At 39.6% G+C, this 21,911-nt stretch overlaps 2 protein-coding genes across 4 annotated transcripts in view; both read left to right on the top strand.

Moving 5' to 3' along the window:
• dnah2 (dynein, axonemal, heavy chain 2) overlaps positions 1-13,255 on the top strand; it is a 146,740-nt gene extending 133,485 nt beyond the window's left edge. For all 3 annotated transcript variants that reach the window (XM_053629346.1, XM_053629345.1, XM_053629344.1), the window contains 8 exons: positions 57-241; positions 1,214-1,448; positions 1,987-2,138; positions 2,239-2,353; positions 5,018-5,194; positions 5,646-5,720; positions 11,207-11,357; positions 12,885-13,255. In XM_053629346.1, coding sequence (XP_053485321.1) covers positions 57-241; positions 1,214-1,448; positions 1,987-2,138; positions 2,239-2,353; positions 5,018-5,194; positions 5,646-5,720; positions 11,207-11,357; positions 12,885-13,039 — 1,245 coding nt within the window. In that variant the 3' untranslated portion in view covers positions 13,040-13,255. The remainder of the gene's footprint in view (positions 1-56; positions 242-1,213; positions 1,449-1,986; positions 2,139-2,238; positions 2,354-5,017; positions 5,195-5,645; positions 5,721-11,206; positions 11,358-12,884) is intronic.
• A 1,145-nt stretch (positions 13,256-14,400) lies between these two features.
• kdm6ba (lysine (K)-specific demethylase 6B, a) overlaps positions 14,401-21,911 on the top strand; it is a 93,577-nt gene continuing 86,066 nt past the window's right edge. Inside the window, exons 1-2 of the mRNA XM_053629347.1 lie at positions 14,401-15,013; positions 21,430-21,600. The gene's annotated coding sequence lies outside the window, so the exon portion shown is untranslated. The remainder of the gene's footprint in view (positions 15,014-21,429; positions 21,601-21,911) is intronic.

Here is a 21,911-nt window from a genome sequence, read left to right as displayed (position 1 = left end):
GCATACCTCTTCACTTTGCTACTACTTCTATCTCTCTCTGTTTGTTTATTTTACAGGTGAGTGAGAACTTAATGAGTCTGTATTTGGATGAGTATGAGGAAATCCCCTGGGATGCTCTGAAGTACCTCATCGCCGGCATCAACTACGGAGGTCACGTTACAGACGACTGGGACCGTCGTCTCCTCACCACATACATCAGTGATTACTTCTGTGAAGGCACTGTCAACACTCCTTTCTTCAAGTGAGTCACGCACACAAACACACACACATTCATTTGGATGCAGGCACACACATGCAAACTAAAACATTAACATTTGGCACACAGGTAGTACCCTTCACGTCTTTCAAATTTTGAAAACACACTACTTAGTCACACAGAAGAGCAAGAACCCCACCATGTGGACAGATCTAAAATCACACATGCCCACCATCTCACACACACACACACACTTGACAAATTCAGCACACACCCAAGCCTGACAAAACACCCAAGTGATTTAATGAAAGAGTTAGGTGCTGTGTCTAATCTTAGTGTAAATGCATACAGTGCTATAGGAAAGACTCCTCAAGTGTCGCTGTGTCTAGTGCAGTGTTTCTAAGTACATGTCTTGCACTGAAACTTTTAGTATTTGTCATGCACAAAGACGAAGACACAAAGCTGATGAGTTGTACCAGTTGTATTGGGATCGCTGGAAGTGATAGAATGTGTAGTGTATAGATACATGAGCTTTAGGATTGGAAACACTGATCTAGTGTACCACCACTGTGTCGCAGTTGGTTTGTAACAAGGTACAACAGCTCCCCTATGTGGTGGATTTTTTATTTACACTATGTCAAATTAACAAGTAGCTGGAATAGTTATAGTATTAGTGACTTGACTAAAACACTAATATACAGTGTAATGTATATCAACATCCCACCAGTTTGTTTCTAGTGTAGTATGTTCAGGCCTTTTCCACGTTCAGTAAATATAACTGTGCTTATAGGTTATTGTTATTCTGTTTCTTGTTTGAGCAAATAAGTGTTTCACTGTTGTTTTTTTCACTAATTTGATAACCGTTCTTGGTCCCCAGTGACACAATTCCTGGTTTGTCTGTGTATGTTGTTGCTCAATGTCATGAGAAACATGAATAATTAAAAAAAAAAGTGCATTGTTTTGTTCTTTTTCATAACGTTATATAAATACTGTGTCTGTATGTGATGTGTCCTCTAGACTGTCCTCCTTGCCTAGTTATTATATTCCTCGTGATGGGCCTCAGGCTGTGTATCAGGAGTATATCAACCTGCTCCCGGCAGTGGAACATCCAGAGACATTTGGCCAGCACCCAAACGCAGACATCGCCAGCCAGATCTCTGAAACACGCACACTCTTTGACACACTCATCTCACTCCAGCCTCAGGTCACCAGCACGGCAGCCACTGGAGCAGGACCCAGCCGTGAAGACAAGGTGTGTCTTTGTATCTCTTAGCACTTTTCTACCCAATCGAACAGTGTGTTACAGCACGGTGCAGTTACTAATCTGAAACCAGAACTGTACCCGTGTCTATTTCTCATTGCATAACATTACCAGTAAAATGAGTTCTATGGTGGTTGTGGGGTGGTATTAGTCGACTAAATGCATACTCACGTAAACGGATAACTGAGTAGCATCTATACCACTTAAAGTTCTGAACACGATCTATGTCATAGAGTTTGTTTTACGTTAAAACGTGTGCGCCACTGTCAATTATCTACCTCACAAGGCTACTAGTAAGTAGGATGCGTGAGCAAGTTTGTGTAATGGCAACTAGAGAACCCCAAACAAAGCCGATCTGAGTAAAACATTCATGTGGGTGGAAAAATACAAATGAATTTGAAACCTAAATCCACCAGGAAATGGGACATTTAAAAAGTGAAAGAAACTGTAGCAGACAATCGCTACACAAACACTAAACATTGCTCAGTCTTACTGTATTACTGCATTGTGTGTGTGTGTGTGCATGAAGGTATTAGAACTCTCAGCTGATGTGCGTCAGAAGATCCCAGCAGATGTGGACTATGAAGGAACAAGGAAACTGTTGCAGGATGATCCCTCGCCTATTAATGTCGTGCTGCTGCAGGAGATCCAGAGATACAACACTCTGCTGCACACCATCAGGTCTGTGTTTGTTTGAAAGACTGAGTCAAACACAGATACTGAGAGTTGTGAGTGATACACAAATATAAGTGTGTGTGTGTGTGTGTGTGTGTGTGAACAGGACATCTCTTACAGAGTTGGAGAAAGGCATTAAAGGTCTGGTTGTGATGTCCAGTAGTCTGGAAGAGACATTTCAGTGTATTCATGATGCCCGTGTTCCTCCCCTCTGGGAGAAGGTAAGACAGTGTTCGAGTACTCCATCATATACTCCACAGTGTTCTTAAAAACGCAGTAGCAATGCTGAAGTTCAAGGAGCACTTGTCACATGTTGGTGGATTGTATACCGATGACATTTTTTTGGACAACAGCAAGATTAGAACATGGCTTCTGTTGTTAACAAAGATTTTAGCAAAGGTTTTTTTTTTATTATTAAAAACTCATAATACTTGCATTCGGGCACGGTGGCTTAGTGGTTAGCACGTTTGTCTCACGCTTCCGGGGTTGTGGGTTTGATTCCCACCTCCTCTGTGTGTGCACAGAGTTCGCATGTTCTCCCCGTGCTTTGTGAGTTTCCTCCTCCAGTCCATAGACATGCGTTGTAGGCTGATTGACATATCTAAATTGTCTTTAGTGTGTGAATGAGTGTGAGTGCGTGTGTGTGTGAGATTGTGCCAGGCGACGGGTTTGCACCCCATCCAGAGTGTCCCCCAACTTGTGCTCCAAGTCCCCTGGGACAGTCCCCGCGACCCTGTGTAGGATAAGCGGTACAGAAAATTGTTGGAATATTTCCATTGTAATATCTTCAAGATGATCTCAAAGAATATCTTAAATATTTGTTTACTTGTTTTACTTGTCAGCTTCACTCAGTTCACTGTTTTATAGATGAAATATAGAAATACACTAGAGAAACAAATCACTTTATCAGTATGGCTCACATATAGTAACGCTGGATGATTTATGTTTGACGTTCTATAGAGAAGATTTCACCTGGTTGGACACTACTGTCAGATGAATTGTTCTGTATGTGAGTTTTCAGGAATATTTTATATCTTAATTTGAATCAGTGTCCATTTGAGATTCATCATGGTGAATATGTTAGGTAGTGTAGAGGATGCTATCGCAGGCTGGAGGGCTTTTGTGATTGGATAGAAGCAAATTTGATTACATCTAAGAGCTCTTGTATTTTTCTGAGTGCGTAAACTCTTAACCTTTTGCTCCTGGTTCTCAGACAGATATTTTTACTTGATTTTTTTGGACTTGAACTTTAAACCGCCCAATTACAATATACAGCCAGGAATGTCGCACCAGTGTCCACATCCAGGTATTTTTCTCTTGTCTTGTAGGCATTTTTGCATGGTATACTGTGTATATATTTTATATATATATACCATCTGTATTTGCCAGTTGAACTTAATAATTACTGGTCACATTATGAAAAAGTTGTAGTGTAGCCACTTACAGATATACACACCATGGCTGTAGTAAATCATTGAGTGAAGTGTGTGAAGTTGTAATCTGTGAGTGCAGTGCCCTGTGTTGGAGAGGAGCTGGAGTGGACTAAATGAATGGTGAAGTGCTGGAAGGTCACAGTGTTAGAGGAGAGGCCAGTGCACTCGTTACACTGCTGAGGATCGGATTGTGGTTTTATTTCTCTCTCGCTCTCTCTCTCTCTCTCTCTCCCCCCCCCCCCTTTCCTCTTTTGTCTTTCTATTATAGACACACAAACACACTCTACTGGCACACACGCTTTTGAAATACAATCTCTTACACACACTTAGCCTTTTCAGAGCACTTGTCTTACATGCTTATGCATACACACACAATCCAGACCCTGTCCCTCTGTTTAAATATTCTTCTCATTCATCAGTAGCACACTGCTGCTCTCTTTATGGCCAGGAGAAAGCCTTGGTCAACTAGGTTATAATTTGTGTGTGTGTTTTGTGGGGGTGTGTGCTTATGGAGGTCATGTGTAGGTCATGGGAGTCCTGACAACGACCCTTCTTCGGGGTAATTGCACTTCAATAAGCAAAATATATATATTTCTGTACATCTGAAACGTTTAAACCGTACATTGCTTGTTACTTTTTTTCTTTTATTAAAATATCATCTTCTTTTATTAAAATATTAGCTCTAGATGCCGTGCATTCACTCATCACATTCTCTCTCTCTCTCTCTCTTTCTCTCTCTCTCTCACACACACTCACACACACGCACATCACTCTCTCTCTCTGCACTCTCTGTATCTCTATAACTCTGTTGGCCTGTGTCTCATCAATTCATTGCTTTATCTTTGATCTGATAAAAGCACAAACGGCTACGAGATCATTCAGTCCTTCTCACGCCAGTTACATAGCTCCTAAGATGCCTAGCTTTTCATTTCATCTGAGCGCTCTCTTTAATTGTTCTTGCCCTCTTTTTTGCACACACACACACACACACACACACACACACACACACACACACACCCACTAGTGATATATATGGTCTAAGGATGGTCTGTTTCATACATTTTTTTCATTATGCCAGAATCTTGTGTATAATGGTTATATTCATATATTCAGCATATGCACATGTATGGATTTTAACGGATTACCACAGCCATGAACTCAGGTCCAGGTTAAACTTGTAATCTGTTGATTACTCTTCTAAAAACATCTACTACATAATATCTGTATAAAAGGCCTCAAGAGAATCTGCTTTATGTATTAAATCTCATAAGTGTAATAAAGTTTATACCAGACACTGAAATACTCCATCTCTCTGTCCTTGGCCACTCTTATATAGCTTTGAATAGTGCATTAAATAAATAACAAGACTTGAGATTTCAGTCCTTTTTTCTTTTTCCTACCTGTGCAAATGCATCTCGTCAATCTGTCTCTCTCTCTCTCTAAACCATTTAGGCATACCCATCTCTGAAACCCTTGGCATCGTGGACAAGAGACCTGTGCCAGCGGGTGGAGCAGTTTGCACGCTGGGCGGAGACAGCACGTCCTCCCGTTCTCTTCTGGCTCTCAGGCTTCACCTTCCCCACAGGCTTTCTCACAGCAGTACTGCAGTCCTCAGCACGGCAGAACAACGTGAGCACAAACACAGACACATGTTCATACACACTCATACAAACCCAGCCGTGTATACATAGTGTATATTAACTGTATGTGTTATATATATATATATATATTCATAAATATATATGAATATATTCATAGGCACATAATATAATACGTATGTACACGTGCCTGTAAGAATTTGGCAGAGATCGAAGCCCATTTGGCACCGGATGCCTGTGATGTTTATTACTTTCCAGAGAATGACATTATCAGATAAAGCCAAATGTACTTAACCTGAACCCACATGTAGAATACCAGAGAATGTGCATGTAGATCATAGCTGGAAAATATAAACATGAGCCAAACAGTATAAATCAATAAACCAAGGAAGTGTACAACAACCAGCATAGATAAAATGGCTTCAAACTCAAGTCTGACTTAAGTCTAGTAGCAACAGTAAATAGTTGGGTGTGTTCTGCAGGTATCTGTGGACACACTTTCTTGGGAGTTCACTGTTTCTACAGTAGATGACAACAACCTGCTCTTCCCTCCCAAGGTGAGTAACTAGTTCTAATCATACTTCATCAGGACCCTACTGTATCTGCTAGCAAGGGAGCTACCTGTTGTTAACCACTGGGGCATTAGGGCCTGATTTAGCTCTGTATTTTGCTTGTCTTCTTTCACTTATTCAGTCCCATGCTGAGCAGACAGGGATGGGTGATCTGTTTATTTTTTATTAAAAATCTACCATATGACATCAGTGTTATTATTGCGACATCACTTGCTTAAAACTAGAATGCTGGACCCACTTATGCTAATATGTCCTTGAGAAGTCTCTGCTTTTCAGAAAGCTTGCATTTTAAGCTTTAAAAAAATGTATTTCAATTTGTACAAATGCCTAACACTGGAGTAAACATGTATTTCAGGGCAAGACAGAAGGTGGAAGCTATGTTTTCCATGGGAAAGTGTCATCTGATGAAATTTCTATGGATGCATATTTTTTTAATTTGGGTTGTTACATTTTTACTATATGACATTTACTATATTTTTAATGTTTTTGCATTTATTGTTGGCACACACCATTATTCGTCTTATTTCAGTGTATAATATTTAGTGTAGTGCCAAAAGATTAGCATTTGGTAATCCGTCGGTGTTTAATCTTATCCATAAAAGGTCACAATAGCCACAGGTGACCAAGCAGGAGCACACCAGCTTCCACTTGTTCTTGTTCTTCAAACATCTGGTGAGTTGCATCTGTTTGGTCGGAATGGAAACCAGCAAGCCCTTTATGGATAAGATTAGACACCACTGTGCTGATCTCTTGCCATCCTGGATGCTAATCCTGATTAGCATGAGTGCAAATCTTTTACCTCACTCAATGTTCTTCTCCATTCTGCATCCTTAATAGGTTTTCGGCTTGGTTACAACCCCTCCCTCAGTTTTCCACCGTTTTCTGTTCGATCTTTGTCTCCTCTCATTACATGCTATACCACTGTCCGGCTTTGACAGTAGGAACAATATCAAGGTTCTTATTATTTTGAATAATTCTCTGCTGTTTTCTTCTTTTTCATTCACTGCTTCAAAAATCTGTTTTAACTCTGTTTGGACTAGATTCATTTAATCATAAGAATCAAAGAGCTATGTGTCCTTGCTACAATGTATTTCTATGTACAATGTGCATTTTTGCAGGTCTTACTAGTTCCTCTGGGGTTTCAAAATTGTTCCGTTCTCTCCAAATTACTCCCCTTTCTATGGTACCATAAGCTTTCTTGAAATCCAAATAACAAGGAAAACCATGAAAAAAAGTTTTCTTCCATATATGGTGATTATTGTTTAAGAAGTATTTGGCTTTTGGGCTATTTTGTATGCTATACACAGTACTGCAGTACCTCTGTAGTTTATATGCAGCCTTGAATACACCCATTTTATTCATTTGGAATGAGTTAATATTCCTAGATGATCATGCTTTTCAAGTTTCAATCATATGGGACACACAATATTCATACTTCCTTCACTCCCCGAAAGCCTTTTGATAATTTGTCCACGTGTTTGATTTTTATCATCATCTTATAACATCTTTATTAAATAGTTTATTACTTTAACGCTCTCTCTTTCAGGTTTCAGAATTACATCCTTTTTTTTTTTTTAAACTTAATTTTTTTCCACTTCTGCTTCCAAAACTGTACACCTGTTCTTTAAACCTCCTCAAAAGGAGGACGTTAATCTTGTTCTTTTTTTCCTTCCTGGGACATGATATACAAATTTGGATAAATCTAGGCAAATACTAAAATTTGATACAATTTCATTTTTGTTTCTAGACAACTTCCATTATACTTGTGTATCTTGTGTTGTCTAATAGACAATCACGTTGGTCATCAGAACGATCACTCTGTTGATGTATTTTATGTGTTATCTTGGCAACTTCAAGTTTTTATGTGAATATTAGTGTGATTAGTACCTCTCAAGTAGCATTGATGTTGCTTCTACATATCATGTATGACTTCATTTCCAAGGACTTTTTGATATCTGTCAAAAATACAGTGGCATCAATATCAATGCAAATAATGTGTTGACAGACAACATGCACCAACAGATGCCAAACCATACAATTTGTGCTCCTTCAACTATTTTATATTTGATTTGATTATTATTTGAGATTTTTCTCCCCACTGGCCAGCTCTCATCTATCATACAACATCTCCCAAATAGGCAGGGAGAAGGCTAACACGTGCTTCCCTCAAAACACGTGAAAGCCAGCCAACCACATCACAGGGTGATGTAACACACTTGAAGGAAAACACTACTGCCCTCTTCAGCATACATGAGTTCACAGACTAGTGTCAGTATGATTGACAGGGGAGAGAGGGTATGCCATCCCAAAACTGGAGAGCATGGCAAGTTTTGCTCCCTTGGTTCCTGGCCGCGGACGGCTGAGGCGTCTTTAAAAAAAAAAAAAAAAAAGTTCACTGGAATGTACTATGATGTGACCATGTGTCAGTCAATAGGAGACAATGTTTGGACATTCAGGTCGATGGTGAGGGAGATATGGGAGGAACCAATCACGGTTGTCAGCTTACATACCGAGCCGTATGATCCAGTGCTAAAACTCTATAAGAACAGTTTACATTGAGCCTTGACTCTGCACGTTATCTGTGAGAGATTTTACCTAAAATCAATCTTTTTCTGAAGGGAAATTCCCTTGCTATACTAACCTATCCGTAAAGTCATTTTAAGCCAGATGGCTCAGATTTCCATCATTAGTTTTTTGATTTGCTCAGCATCTTCCTCCTTGTTGACTGACTGTGATATTTCTTTGGTTGCATTAACAGTAAGGTAATTAATGATGCAGTTTTTTTTGAAACCTTGGAATCAAAACAAGCCGGTAAACTGTTGACAGAAGATCGTAGCTGAGTGGGTGGTGCATTTGATGGCTGATTAACTTCTATTAAACACGTACATTCTTGTGTCAAATAGTTGACAGTTTGCTGCACATTGGAATCAATTCCAAATGCTAATGTCTTGAACCACGGGTGTAAAAGGCAAACCCAAGCATATGAACTTTCTCCACTGATCCACATCATCTTTGCAGGATAATTTGTGAGTTAAAGTAGAAAAAAGTGGGAGCTGGGAAGGCTGTGGGATTTTCCAAATTCAGGCTTCTTGTATCAGCTTAAAAAGTGACCTAAATCATTTAAAGTTTAAATGTTATTGAAACAATATGATGACCTTGGTTGGAACTGCTGCTTTTTTCCTGATGAAGAATGAGATGAAACATTTCAAAACAAACCCTACAATTCTTCTTGCCTAGATATTTTCAAGTTCAGTTGTCTTCCGGCTGGACCTCACACACCATCATGGGCACAACATGGCAAAAAATACTGGACTCCAAACAGAGCTCTAAACTAAGTCGGCCATATTGTCATCCTTGCCAGTGACAAAATGCCTGTCACTTTATTTCATATCACCCAGTGTGACTTACAGTAAGTGTGGGCCTCTGTGAATTTCCGAAAGCCCTGCAGTCATTGTTTTAAAGCTGAAATTGGCATTAATAAAATGTCCACTGACCCCTAACAAAGCATGTGTATTAAGAGATGTCCACATGTCAGATGTCAGAGCAATGTAATCTTGTTTTCTTACATGTTTTCTTTCAACCATGGCCTTCAGGGAATGTTTGGATGGGAGCATATATAAGCCAGCTTGTGGACAAAAGCACAAAATCATCCACAGTGAAAAATGGCTATAATCTTTTAAGGATATGTCTCACTGAGTAAAATAAGTAGGCTGGGTGGCTTTATATGTAAATGCATGCAATAGTAAATATAAATATAAAATTAATAAATTATGGCAGTATTTCCCTGGTGTAGGAGTGCTATATAACCATTAGTGATGTAATCAACATTATTCAGAATAAAAAAAAAGCTCATTTGTTCTAAACAGATCTAAATAGGATATGAAAATAAGAAGCACACTGTTCCCTTTAGTAACTTTAGTCATCTTTAGTAACTGCCTGGTCAGGATAGAAGTGGTTTCATTTAGGCTACTAGTTTGTTTATATTTAGGGAACTAGAGCCAACTAAATTTGTTAGAATTGGCAGGTACTAAAAAAATAATAGCTGTGTGAGTGGGATTTAAAAAACAGTCATTTGTGAAGTTGAGTGATGTAACTGAGGTTGAAGAACTGTCATAATCCACATACTGCTGACAGTACTGGGATTTCCACCTCTGGGTTTTTCCTGTGGTTCTCGGGGCATAGAGGTTGGGTTCATAATTAATGTAAAAACAAAAACCCTTCTGGTTTAGGCCATGCCCACTTCAGGTTAAAATCAGTATACATACAAATACACATTTGCACTGAACAGATACACAGATACAGACAGTGGCACTGTTACACCCCTAATAACAACATATTATATTATTAGCCTTGTACATCATTTTACATTTTCAAAGTCTTATAAAAAAATTACATGTTCTAATGATGTTACAGATGTCTTTAGAGTCTTTCTCTCTCGCTCTCAGTTTTTAGTTTTCATATGCTTTATTGGCAAGAAAAATAATTGTACATTTGTATTGCCAAAGCAAGTACAAAGGAAGGTTAGTGTAAAAATAAAAATAAAAAAACCTCCCTCTCACTCGCTCTCCCTCTCTCTCCCTTTCTCTCCCTCTCCATCTTGCCCTCAGCTAATTGACATGACTTTATTAAATTCACAGGTCAGTTACAATAGACTGTCCCAACGGATTCAACCACATATAATGCATACATTCTTAATGTATGCGTGAGCAATATGAGCTGTATATCATGGGAGAACATACTATTTTCAGCAGCAGTTCACCAGTTAAATGCCAGGAATAAACTTTGGTATGTGATTTATCGTATCCGAAAGCATCAATGGCACAATTCTGATTGGACCATTTACCATCAGCTGAATCAGACTCGTGATAATGCAGAGAATGTGCACTTGCTTCACGCACAAGGGTTCAAAACCATGTCAAAACATACAAGACTCTCTCTTTTTTTTTTTTTTTTTAACCACAATTTGCATTTTCTCTTTCTTGACCATCTCATATCCTTCAAGACCACAAAATTTCCATCCCCCCCCCCCTTTTTTTTAATTCCTTATGAAGTAAACTGGTTGTATGGTTAAATAAAATGACCAAAATGACCTTCCGTTACTTGTACTTTATCTTCCATTGTGAAATCTTTTCTTTTTGTCATCATCATCATCAGACTAATCACTAATATGTCATATTAGTGTTTTACAGTCTTTCAAAATCTAAATTTATTAAAGTGGAAAGCAAGTGACTCATCTGGGTTTTTTTTTTAATTTAAGTATTAAAGCAAAACATTTATCAACCCATTCTTTTTTTAAAAGCCATAATTAGAAGAAACAGTATACATTCAGAGACATTTATGTCTGTACATTGTAGCACGATATGATAGCCAATCTGACCAAAAATATTGCTCAAAAGTACAAAATCACAATACTGTATTATATGTGCATTTTCTAGAATATATACCACACAATATGTGTCTCTGTCCCATAGGACGGTGTATTTATTCGAGGTCTGTATCTAGAGGGAGCTGGCTGGGATAAGAAGAACTCGTGTCTGGTGGAGGCAGAGCCCATGCAGCTGGTCTGCCCCATGCCGACCACTCATTTCAGACCTGTGGAGAACCGCAAGAAAACCGCCAAGGGTAAATACCCACACACACACACACACACACACACACACACACACACATGCACGCACATATATACTTTATATATTCACTGCTCTTTTCCTGTTTTTAAACCATTTCAACATGGTTTAACTGTAAAAAGAAAAAAAGAAAGAAAAAATTGTTGTGATACTAAGGATTTGTCACATAATAGACATTAAGAATTAAATAACCTTTACATAAATGTATAGTTAAACACTACAAAAACTCATCACATAATTAGCAGTGGTATATCAGATACTGCTTTTGGCTTTACTCTCCTTGGATTAACTGCTTACTATGGCACATTTACAAAACTACTGCACTAATACAAAATACTAGAAATGCCACACTCTTAAAAAATAAAGGTACGCCAAAGAACCTTCTTCTTGTCACAAATCATTTTTCATTGTATAAGGTTCTTGAGTTGAGCTATATAGTTCTTTGGAGATTAAAGAAGTTCTTTATGTTTCATTATAGGTTCTTCGGAGCAGTGTATTTGTTCTTCAAGGTATCATCCCTTAACAGGTTAAAGTGAACCCTATAAGGTTCTTTGTGAGACTGGAAAAGGTTCTCCTGGCATCACTCTTAAGAACCTTACTTTGGTTCCTTAAAGCACTAACTAAGGGTTTTTATTAAGAGATCGTATGATAACATGGTTCCTTGTGGCGTTGCTGTGAAGAGCCATTTCTGGGTTCTTTAAAGCACCAGTAAATAGATGGTTCTCTAAACTTCAGAGTCAAAAGTTCTTTGGTTCTCCTTTGGCATCAGGCTGAAAAACCCTTATTGTTTCTAATTGGAACCTTTATTTTTAAGAGTGTATCTAGATACAATTACAAGCACAGACATTACATAGCTGACATACAGACAATCCTATATCTAATGTGTACATGGGCTTGATTGTGATAGTCCCGCCCACATCAACCGAGCAAGAAGAAAATTACCACATACCCAAAAAAATAATAAATCGATATTTTTTAATCAGGTCAGGTTTCTATATCTGTATAACGTATTCACTTGTTATTCTTGACTCCAGCATCAAACATTACACAGTATATCCCCAGATTCATCACAATAATAAGATGTGCCACTGTACACTATAACAGCACTTCTGACTAATAAACTCTGACTGGCTGTGGTGTAGCTGGTCAGAATGAAACCATTCGCTCATATAAATCGTCACTCTACACCAACTACGGTGGATGGAAACTGATTTATAACCACAGCCTGAGCAATCCACCACACAGCAGGACATGATAGAAGATAGAAGGAAGCAGTGCACATAGACAAACTGTCATTCAAAGCATCTCCAGTTTCACAGGAAACAAACTGCATTCCTTCTTGTATTTGTTCAGTGCAGGATGGCAGGGTTATAGGGTTAACTGAAATAACATTGTTCTTTACTATGTTAAGCACAGAAGCTACAGATAATCATGAGGATACGTTGACAGGAGCTTTGAACATGGTTTTTTTGGGTCTATGCTGTATAATTATTCTGTTTTCTTGCACTTTGTGTATGTTTAGGTATGTATACTTGTCCCTGCTACTACTACCCTGTGCGTTCAGGAGGAGCTGGACGGGCTTCATTTGTGGTGGCAGTGGACCTCAGATCAGGAGCTGTGCCTTATGATCACTGGATCAAGAGAGGAACGGCACTACTGATGAGTTTGGACACCTAGGCGGGCAACACACACACACACGCAGAGTTATCTCAAGTTCATAGTTCCTAAAACACACTTCTTTCATAGTATTAGTTTGATACCTTTATTTAAGCTAATCTTTATATTTGTGTATGTTTTTCCCCCCCACAATGTTACTTTCTAGTTCTAGTCTACGTTTAATAGTCTATGTATGAAATCTGAAGTTTCTTCCTGAAAATTAAAACTTGAATTCACTCCGAGAAGACTCACAGAAATTATGTGTTTATTTCTTCTATTTTATACACCCAAGGATTTAAGAACTAAAGCCGTTCACTGTTAACAGCCTATGGATAGAGAGAAAGGAGGAAAAAAAAAGACACTAAAGTTCTCAGGATGGTCTTTAGATTCTACCCGGGCTGGGGTGAATTCCTGAAAGAGGGAGGAAAACAAGAAGGGAGTGCAGAAGACGTGAAACTGAAGAATAGTTCTGAGGGAAGCAAAGAGGGAGAGGCTGTGTGTGTGTGTGTGTGTGTGTGTGTGTGTGTGTGTGTGTGTGTGTGTGTGTGTGTGTGTGTGTGAGCGAGAGAGAAAGAGAAGGTGGGGGCCCTCACTTCAAGGCTGCATTCAGACAGCCCTTGTCTGAAAGAGTGAGACTTCCTCAGAACTGTAAGGGGCTCTTTACTGGCCTCCAGGTCTGAGTCAATGTGTACCACTAACTGGTTGTTGGGGCGCTCATAGCAACATGTTGAATTCACATTTAAATTGGGCCTCCAAGGCACTATTGTAGTTGCTCAAAGTACTCCAGATTTTTTTTTAAATGGATGTAAAGAGCAGAAGGGAGGGAATGACATCTTTTGAGTCCCCAAATGGAGAATGAAGTTCCCTGGGATTATTCATTACAGTTGTTGAATGTTCCCACCTCTGATCCATCCGGGCCACACAAAGAATATAAAAAGGAGTGTGTGTGAGGTGACCAAAGGAACTTTTCTTTTCTCTCTCTCTCTCTCAGGCTTGACCAGTCCTATAACCATAGGGATAATACCAAGTTCATCTGTTTATGATTGAAAGTACTTGAAGAAATCTGAGTCATTTTTGCTAACTGTACTGAAATCTGGGTTTTCAGGTCGTCTGTCTGTTTAAAATCAGTCTATTAGACAGGTTGTAATCATAAAATCTCCTGCACTGCGAATGAGCAGGGCAGAAAATCATAAACATCATAAACATCAATCCTGTTCCAGCTGGGAGCAGAGAGCTCTGCGTGTCACTGCGGGTAATTCCAGACTCCCGGGAAAGAATGGAGCAATCCTGGAATTTTGGGAAGTCAGAGTGTGTGTGTGTGTGTGTGTGTCCTCTTGAGAAGAGAGGCGGGGCAGTGCAAAGACTCGTCCACCGAAAATAACCTGCCTGGGAGAGGCAGAAAGAGCGGGGATCTACGCTGAAACATCACAGCGACAGGCAGAAGCGTGTCCTCGAGGTAAACGTGGACTGAAACGTGAACCCGTGCTCCACGTTATGACCCCGCTGCTGACAGGAAATCAGATGTCTGATACACGCCTCATCGGACCTGCATGCGGGAGCGCGGATTTCTTCCTTTCACAACTGAGGCGTACTTCTTTTTCAAGAGGAGACATTGCAGTTCCTCAGTGTCGGGTGCACGATGAGGATGAGGATGATGATGATGATGAAGGGCCTTTTTGGAAAAGACTAGATCGTTTTGCTCGCTGTGTGACTCTGATGTTTGTGCATAGCCACGTTCACATCACTGCTTGGTGATAGAAGTGTGCGTGTGCAGAGTTCAGCGGAATAGCAGCAGTGTTAAGATCCAGTGCAGGTTATTTGCATTGGGGATTGTGACTTTGGAGCCGCTGAGGATTTGTGCCGCGTTCACACTGCGCGAGAGGAGGAACTGCGCAGCTGCGTTTTTTTTTCTTTTTTTCTTTCTCTTTTTTCAGGATTATTTTACAATGAGAAGCAAGCAGCATCCCGGCTCCAAGCTTCATTACGCATTACCAGGTAAGAGCAACACTCACTCTAGGCTACTTAAAAGAAAAAGCGCGTGAACGTGCACGCGTTATATCCCCGTAACAGCAGGCTTTTTCAGGGCTCGGCATGTGACGTAACGCCGCGCGCTAAATACGCAGCAAATTTTCTTCAAGCTCAAATTGCAATAGCGCGTAGACTCAACATTGTAGCTTCAATCGTCCTCTCAGACGCCGTGTGCGTGTGCGTGCGTGTAGCGTGTCCGAGACTGTGTAGCGTCCAGAGTTCATGTTCAGTTTGAGTGATGTGAGATTCAGAAGTTAACCCGTTTGCCAGTAATGTGGAAACTGGTGAGCTCATAGTGAACTGGTGGACAGGAAGCGAGTGGGACGTTGCGTTACGTTGCAGTTTCTCTCTCGGTTTTAGTGAATAAGGAGCGGAATCTCCCCGCGGTCATGTGCTTAGAAACATCATTTCACACACACATCCATCCATCCATCCATCCATCCATCCTCACGCTTTCGTGTAGGCTGAAATATCTCTGTTGTGTATATGTAAATAATTCATTGTTTAGGTAAACACCAGTCAGTGAATGAGACTCGGGCCTGTTCATGCTTTTCACACTGTGTCGTATTTTCTTCCCTGAAATGTCATGTGGTGAAGTTGTGGCGTGTTCGCTGATTTTCCAGGAAGGACATTTGAATTATTTTTTTTTCCCTGAGCCTGTTTTTTTCCCCTCTTCTCCTCTCTGTACGTCACCGCCCCCTTTTCTTTCTACTAGTTCCTTTTGAGCACCATAAGGGGGCGCTGCATCACCACGAAACACCTTACCTCTGCCCACACTGCTCACTTTGTAGCAGCAACTCTCAAACTTTATTATAGATACTGTAGAGCTGTGTGTCACCAACCCTGTTCCTGGAGATCTACCTTCTGAAGACTTTAGATCCAACCATAATGGTGCTCACCTGACCATCTAATCACCATCTAAGCAATGCCTTAAGAAGTTCTTGATCAACTACAACAGGTGCATTGGATTTTGGTTGGAGATGAAACCTGCAGGAAGGTAGATCTCAAGGAAGAGGGTTGGTGATCAGTGCTCTAGATAGATGGATGTATAGATGGATGGATGGATGGATGGCTAGATGATAAATGTGTAGATAGATAGATACATACATACCTTTGATAGATAGATAGATACATACCTTAGATGGATAGATGGATGGACAGACGGATGGATGGATGGCTAGATGATGAATGGATAGATACATACCATAGATACATACATACATACGTACCTTAGATGGATGTATGGATAGACAGATTGATGGATGGATGGATGGATAGATAGATGGATGGATAGATAGACAGATGGATACATGTATGGATGGATTGATAGATGGATAGATGGATCCATACATATGATCGATGGATGGATAGAGAGATGGATATGGATAGATGGATAGAGAGATGGATATGGATGGAATGGATGGATGGATGGATAGATAGATGGATAGATACATGCATACATTAGATGGATGGATGATAGATTGATGGACGGATGATAGATAGATGGATGGATGGATAGAGAGATGGATATATAGATGGATGGATGGATATACGGATGGATGGATGAATAGAGAGATATAGATGGATGGAATGGATGGATAGATAGATGGATAGATACATGCATACATTAGATGGATGGATGGATGGATGATAGAGAGATGGATATATAGATGGATATACGGATGGATGGATGAATAGAGAGATATGGATGGATAGATGGATGGATAATAGATAGATGGATGGACAGACAGATGGATGGATGGCTAGATGATAAATGTATAGATAGATACATACATACCTTCGATAGATAGATAGATACCTTAGATGGATGGACAGATGGATGGATGGCTAGATGATAAATGGATACATGGATAGATACATACCATAGATACATACATACATACATACATACATACATACCTACCTTAGATGGATGTATGGATAGACAGATAGATGGATGGATGGATAGATAGACAGATGGATACATGCATGGATGGACTGATAGATGGATAGATAGATCCATACATTAGATAGATGGATGGATAGAGAGATGGATATGGATAGATGGATAGAGAGATGGATATGGATGGAATGGATGGATGGATGGATAGATAGATGGATAGATACATGCATACGTTAGATGGATGGATAGACAGATGGATGGGTGGATGGATGATGGATAGATAGATGGATAGAGATGGATATATAGATGGATGGATGGAAAGATAGATTGATAGAGAGATGGATTGATTGATGGATAGAGAGATGGATAGATAGATTGATAGATGGTTGGATAGATAGATACATACATTAGAGATAGATACAGAGAGAGAGATGGATAGATAGATAAATACATACATTAGATAAATAGATCGATACAGAGATGGATGGTTGGATCAATGGCTGGATAGATAGTTACATTAGATAGATAGATAGATAGATAGATACAGAGAGGGATGGATGGTTAGATAGATAGATGGGTGGATGGATGGATCAATGGATGGATAGATAGATGGATAGATACATTAGATAGATAGATAGATAGATAGATAGGAAAAAAAAAAAGGGGGTTAGATTTTCCTCATCCCTAATCTCCTGCCTAAACTTGTGGAGCCCATGCCAGCTAGAGTGTACACTGTCATTAAAGCAAAGAGGGACAAACCAAATACCAAGAAGCTCAAATATTCTACTTTTCACTCAAGTTGCTGTCAGTAATATCATTTGTAATGAAAATTGTTGTATCAAATTAGAAAAGAATGCAAAGTAGAAGCATTTTCACTGTATATGCATATACACACCATGGCCAAAACCTGACCATCACACCCCTATGTGCTTGGTGTACATCCCAGTCCCAGAGTGATTCCTTTTTTCTGGTTCTAATAACCTCCACTCTTCTGCGAAGGCTTTCCACTAGATTTTGTCTGTGGGGATTTGTGCTTATTCAGCTACAAGAGCATTAGTGAGGTCAGGCACTAATGAATGAGAAGCCCTGGGGTGAAGTCGGAGTTCCACTTGATCCCAAAGGTGTTTAGTGGAAGGACACTGAAGTTCTTCCACTCCAACCTTATCACACCATGTCTTCATGGAGCTCGCTTTGTGCACAAGGACATTGTCATGCTGGAACAGGTTTGTGCCTCTTCCAGTAAAGGGATAGTGTAATGCTACAGCATACAAAAACATTCTATATAATTAGTGTTCTTCCAACTTTATGGCAACAATTCGGAGAAGACCCACATATGGATATGATTGTCAGGTGTCCATTTACTTTTGGCCATATAGTGTGTATTTTTAGAAAGAAAAGATTCAATCTTAAACCTTAAGGTTTTTTTGGCCATATATGGTAACCCATAAAGGTTCTATTTATGGGGAGGGTTCCCATTAAGAAAGGGTTCCAAGTAAAACCCCTGTAGAAGGAACCTTTTTGCAAAAGAGTCCATCATATTTACTCCATTAACATGTTTTATTTATTTGTTCCCATAGAACACAAACCAGTAACCCACTGAAACATGTTGCTTCGTACAGCAACAGTTTTATTACAATTGTAGTTTGACATTAATTATGCTTATTATTAAGATTCTAATCTTTCTATTAAAGTTATTTAACTCAAATAAGCAGTCAATTCAGCTAATAATTGTAATAACTAGAACCTCTCTGATCGTGGGTGATACTTGTCAAGTTGCCACTTCAGGAGGACTGCACATGTTGAGAATATGGTTTCATACAGGAATCAACACCACAGAGTTAACATTAGTGTTAAGATAGATTAAAAACTCACTCAGCATTCTTAGTGCTTTTGCATCTATGACTACGTTTACATGGACAGCAGTAATCTAATTATTGACCTTACTCTGAGGAAGATAATAATGTGATTAAGGTGTTTACATGAGTCGCTTTTAGAATACTCCTGTCATGTTCCCGTTTTACATGTTATAGAACATAATTAGATTAACAGCCCGCGGCATTGCGTCACCGCGCCACGCCGTCCGACGTCCCTCCAGAATTTCACGTATCAATATACAGTTCGTCTTCGTTATGGTATCGTATACAGTTTTGGGTGTGTTTATTTAATTTTTTACGAACGCTTCAAGTGCGGTTAATTATTTGTCATGCTATACGTGCTAATAGACAACTGCTCGAAGCCGTGGGCTGCGTCCCAAACCGCATACTTACCGTGTATATATAGTAGCTGAGATACATGTGTTTTTCCCCACTACAGGCCTATAGTAGGCAAGTATGCGGTTTGGGACGCAGCCGAACTCTCTTGTTCGCTGTAAAACTGCCGTGTGTGATCGTGTCCTGTCGCAAAATGTGGTGAAAACTCTCACACGACGTTCATAATGTGATTAAGGTGTTTACATGTCTGTAATACACGTCCATAATGCGACTAAAACAGGAGTACTCCACCTGTCTTAGTTCGATTAGAGCTTACTTCGAGTATGACCTTAATTAGATTAAGGTAAGTAAAAATTGCTGTTTACATGCTAGTTTCTTAATCAAAGCATGGTCTTAATCGGGTTAAGAGTGGATTATTGTTGTCCATGTAAACGCACTGTATGTTATTTACATCAGTAAAGGATGGCACTGGATAATAGCTGCTGCACAGAGGATACATTTTCATGATCAAAGTCTAATGAAAGCCTGTTGTCCAGTGACAGATTCCTCCTGTTGTATGTTCATGCAGCATGTGTTCCGTAAAGTAAAAAACAAACAAACATATTGCTGCTTGAAACTGAACTCGCAAACAAACTAAAAGTTCTCTAAAGTCATTTATGCCTATTGAATAGAATCAATTGTTAAGGTTTTCTCAATTTGTGCTTCTTCTTTATGATGTTAATCCACATGGGAGTGTTCTACTGCCTACATACCAGCTTTATTTCATATCTATAACAAATTGAGCAACACTCTGATGGGACAGCAGAGCAGACCCAGGGTGAGCTGTGAACTTTTACTGACTTGTAGCTTGTATAACAAAGACAAGACAAAGACCACAGCTTTCCAGATCACTCTAGCTTTGTGCTGCTCACGCATACCTCACTCGAGTTGGGACGAGAGAGAAAACAGAAACAGGGCATCAGAAATAACTCGCAGACATGCTGCATCCAGCATCACCCTTTTAGCTCCTGTTAAGCCACGTCTCATCTGCTACATCATCAATTAACTTTCTGGACCTGTGGCAGTAACCTGAGCTTGATCACAGTATGAGCAGGATTCGAAACCTTCACCTCGATACATGATGATTAAAACCTTCAAGTATCCAACATGCATCGTTAGAAGAAAGTCAGTTATACACAACACACTTCTGTAAAAAGTGTTGTTCAGTAAAAAGCAGCTCATATGGTGAGAAGTGATCCAGTGCACTTTGTCAAACCTAGTCTTAAGTATATTCCTGATCAATGCATTAAATCTACAGGGTGTCCCAAAAGTCTGCATATACAGAGCACATCATTTAAACTGCAGCATTACCTTTTTCCCCCAGTGTCACAAACGACTCCTTAAATGATCCGTTCTAAAGGATTCATTCTGAACTCCTCCTTTCAGAGAGCATACTCTGCTCTGATTGGTCTACCGCTGTCAGTGTGTGTCGAAAAGGAAACGCCCACTACCATAACGAGTTTCAGCTTCATCTGTTAGCGAGCAGCTGATGAAGACCCGAGGCAGGGCTTTTTATTAGAAACCTATGTAGGTTAAGAATGCCTTTGACAAAAGAAGACCCTATTGAAATCATTCTCGTGGGATTGGGAAGCTGTTGCAAGATTGCGATGGAGGAAACCTGCCAAGCACATCACACACAACACTGTAGCTAAACTTTCTAACAAATAATAATAATAAAAAACGTTGCGGCCCGACTGAGCTATGGACATCCACGAACATCCACTGACGAAGGCACAACCGACGTGGTTCTGGCATACATAGCCCCCTATGTATGGAGACCTTTGGGACACCCTGTATTATTTAGTATGTTTCTCCAAATGTCAAATCTTAATCCATAAGAATCATTTTAGGTTATATTTGGTGAACATGTACAGGCAAAATTAGGTTTAAAAACTATCAATGACATCCACTAGATGGCGCCACTTGCGTGGGGAAAGAACATTTAATTCACCCTCAATGTGTTTGCATTATGTAGCGCTCTTAAAGTTTTATTAGAAACTTCACATCAGTAATTTATATAGTTTTAATGGTCTATATAAGTCTACTTGGATAGCATTTAAAGTATTATGTAAACTGCACTTGTTGTTATGAGGTAAAATGTCATCAAATTAAAACATTTTTCATCTACTAACAAGGAGATTTACACAGGCGAGACAACACAAGGTGTAGCACAAGTACTCAGCAATACTGTCTTTTACCTGAAGCTAATTGAACTGTTATTCTTTCCACAGTCGATGGTGGGTCAGCGTGGCTAAAATGTGGTTGGCCGACATGAGAATCGCTCTGGAGGAAAACCTCCATCAGACACCGTGCAAATCAACCGGTCAGTCAGTAAACATGATCAGAAGCTGCACTCAAAGGAAAAGGCGGGATTGGAAAGTGCTCAAGATGGCGTTACACAGGTGCTCTTTGAGTCTCCCTTTAAATTATCAATGTGTTCAATATCATTTAAACAAGTTTCCAGAACTGTGATAATCTTTCGACAAGCCTGATCTTTCCAGTCAGTGTTTGGCGTGTAGATAAGTTTACATACCTAGGCATCAGTGTTATTTCTAGATCGTATGTGTAGATGTTACATATTGGTAATCATTTTAAGGTAGTGACATAACTTCCTCTTTATCTGAGCTATAAAGGGCTTAACATACTGTCGATCATAACAAGCCAAAATTATTATTATTTTTTTTAAAAATCAAGCCTCTTGAATAAAATGTCA

Source organism: Ictalurus furcatus, chromosome 7, assembly GCF_023375685.1.
Source record: "Ictalurus furcatus strain D&B chromosome 7, Billie_1.0, whole genome shotgun sequence".
In the NCBI taxonomy this organism is placed as follows: Eukaryota; Metazoa; Chordata; class Actinopteri; order Siluriformes; family Ictaluridae; genus Ictalurus; species Ictalurus furcatus.
The sequence above is the reverse complement of the archived record's forward strand: the minus strand, read 5'-3'. Positions and strand labels throughout refer to the sequence as shown.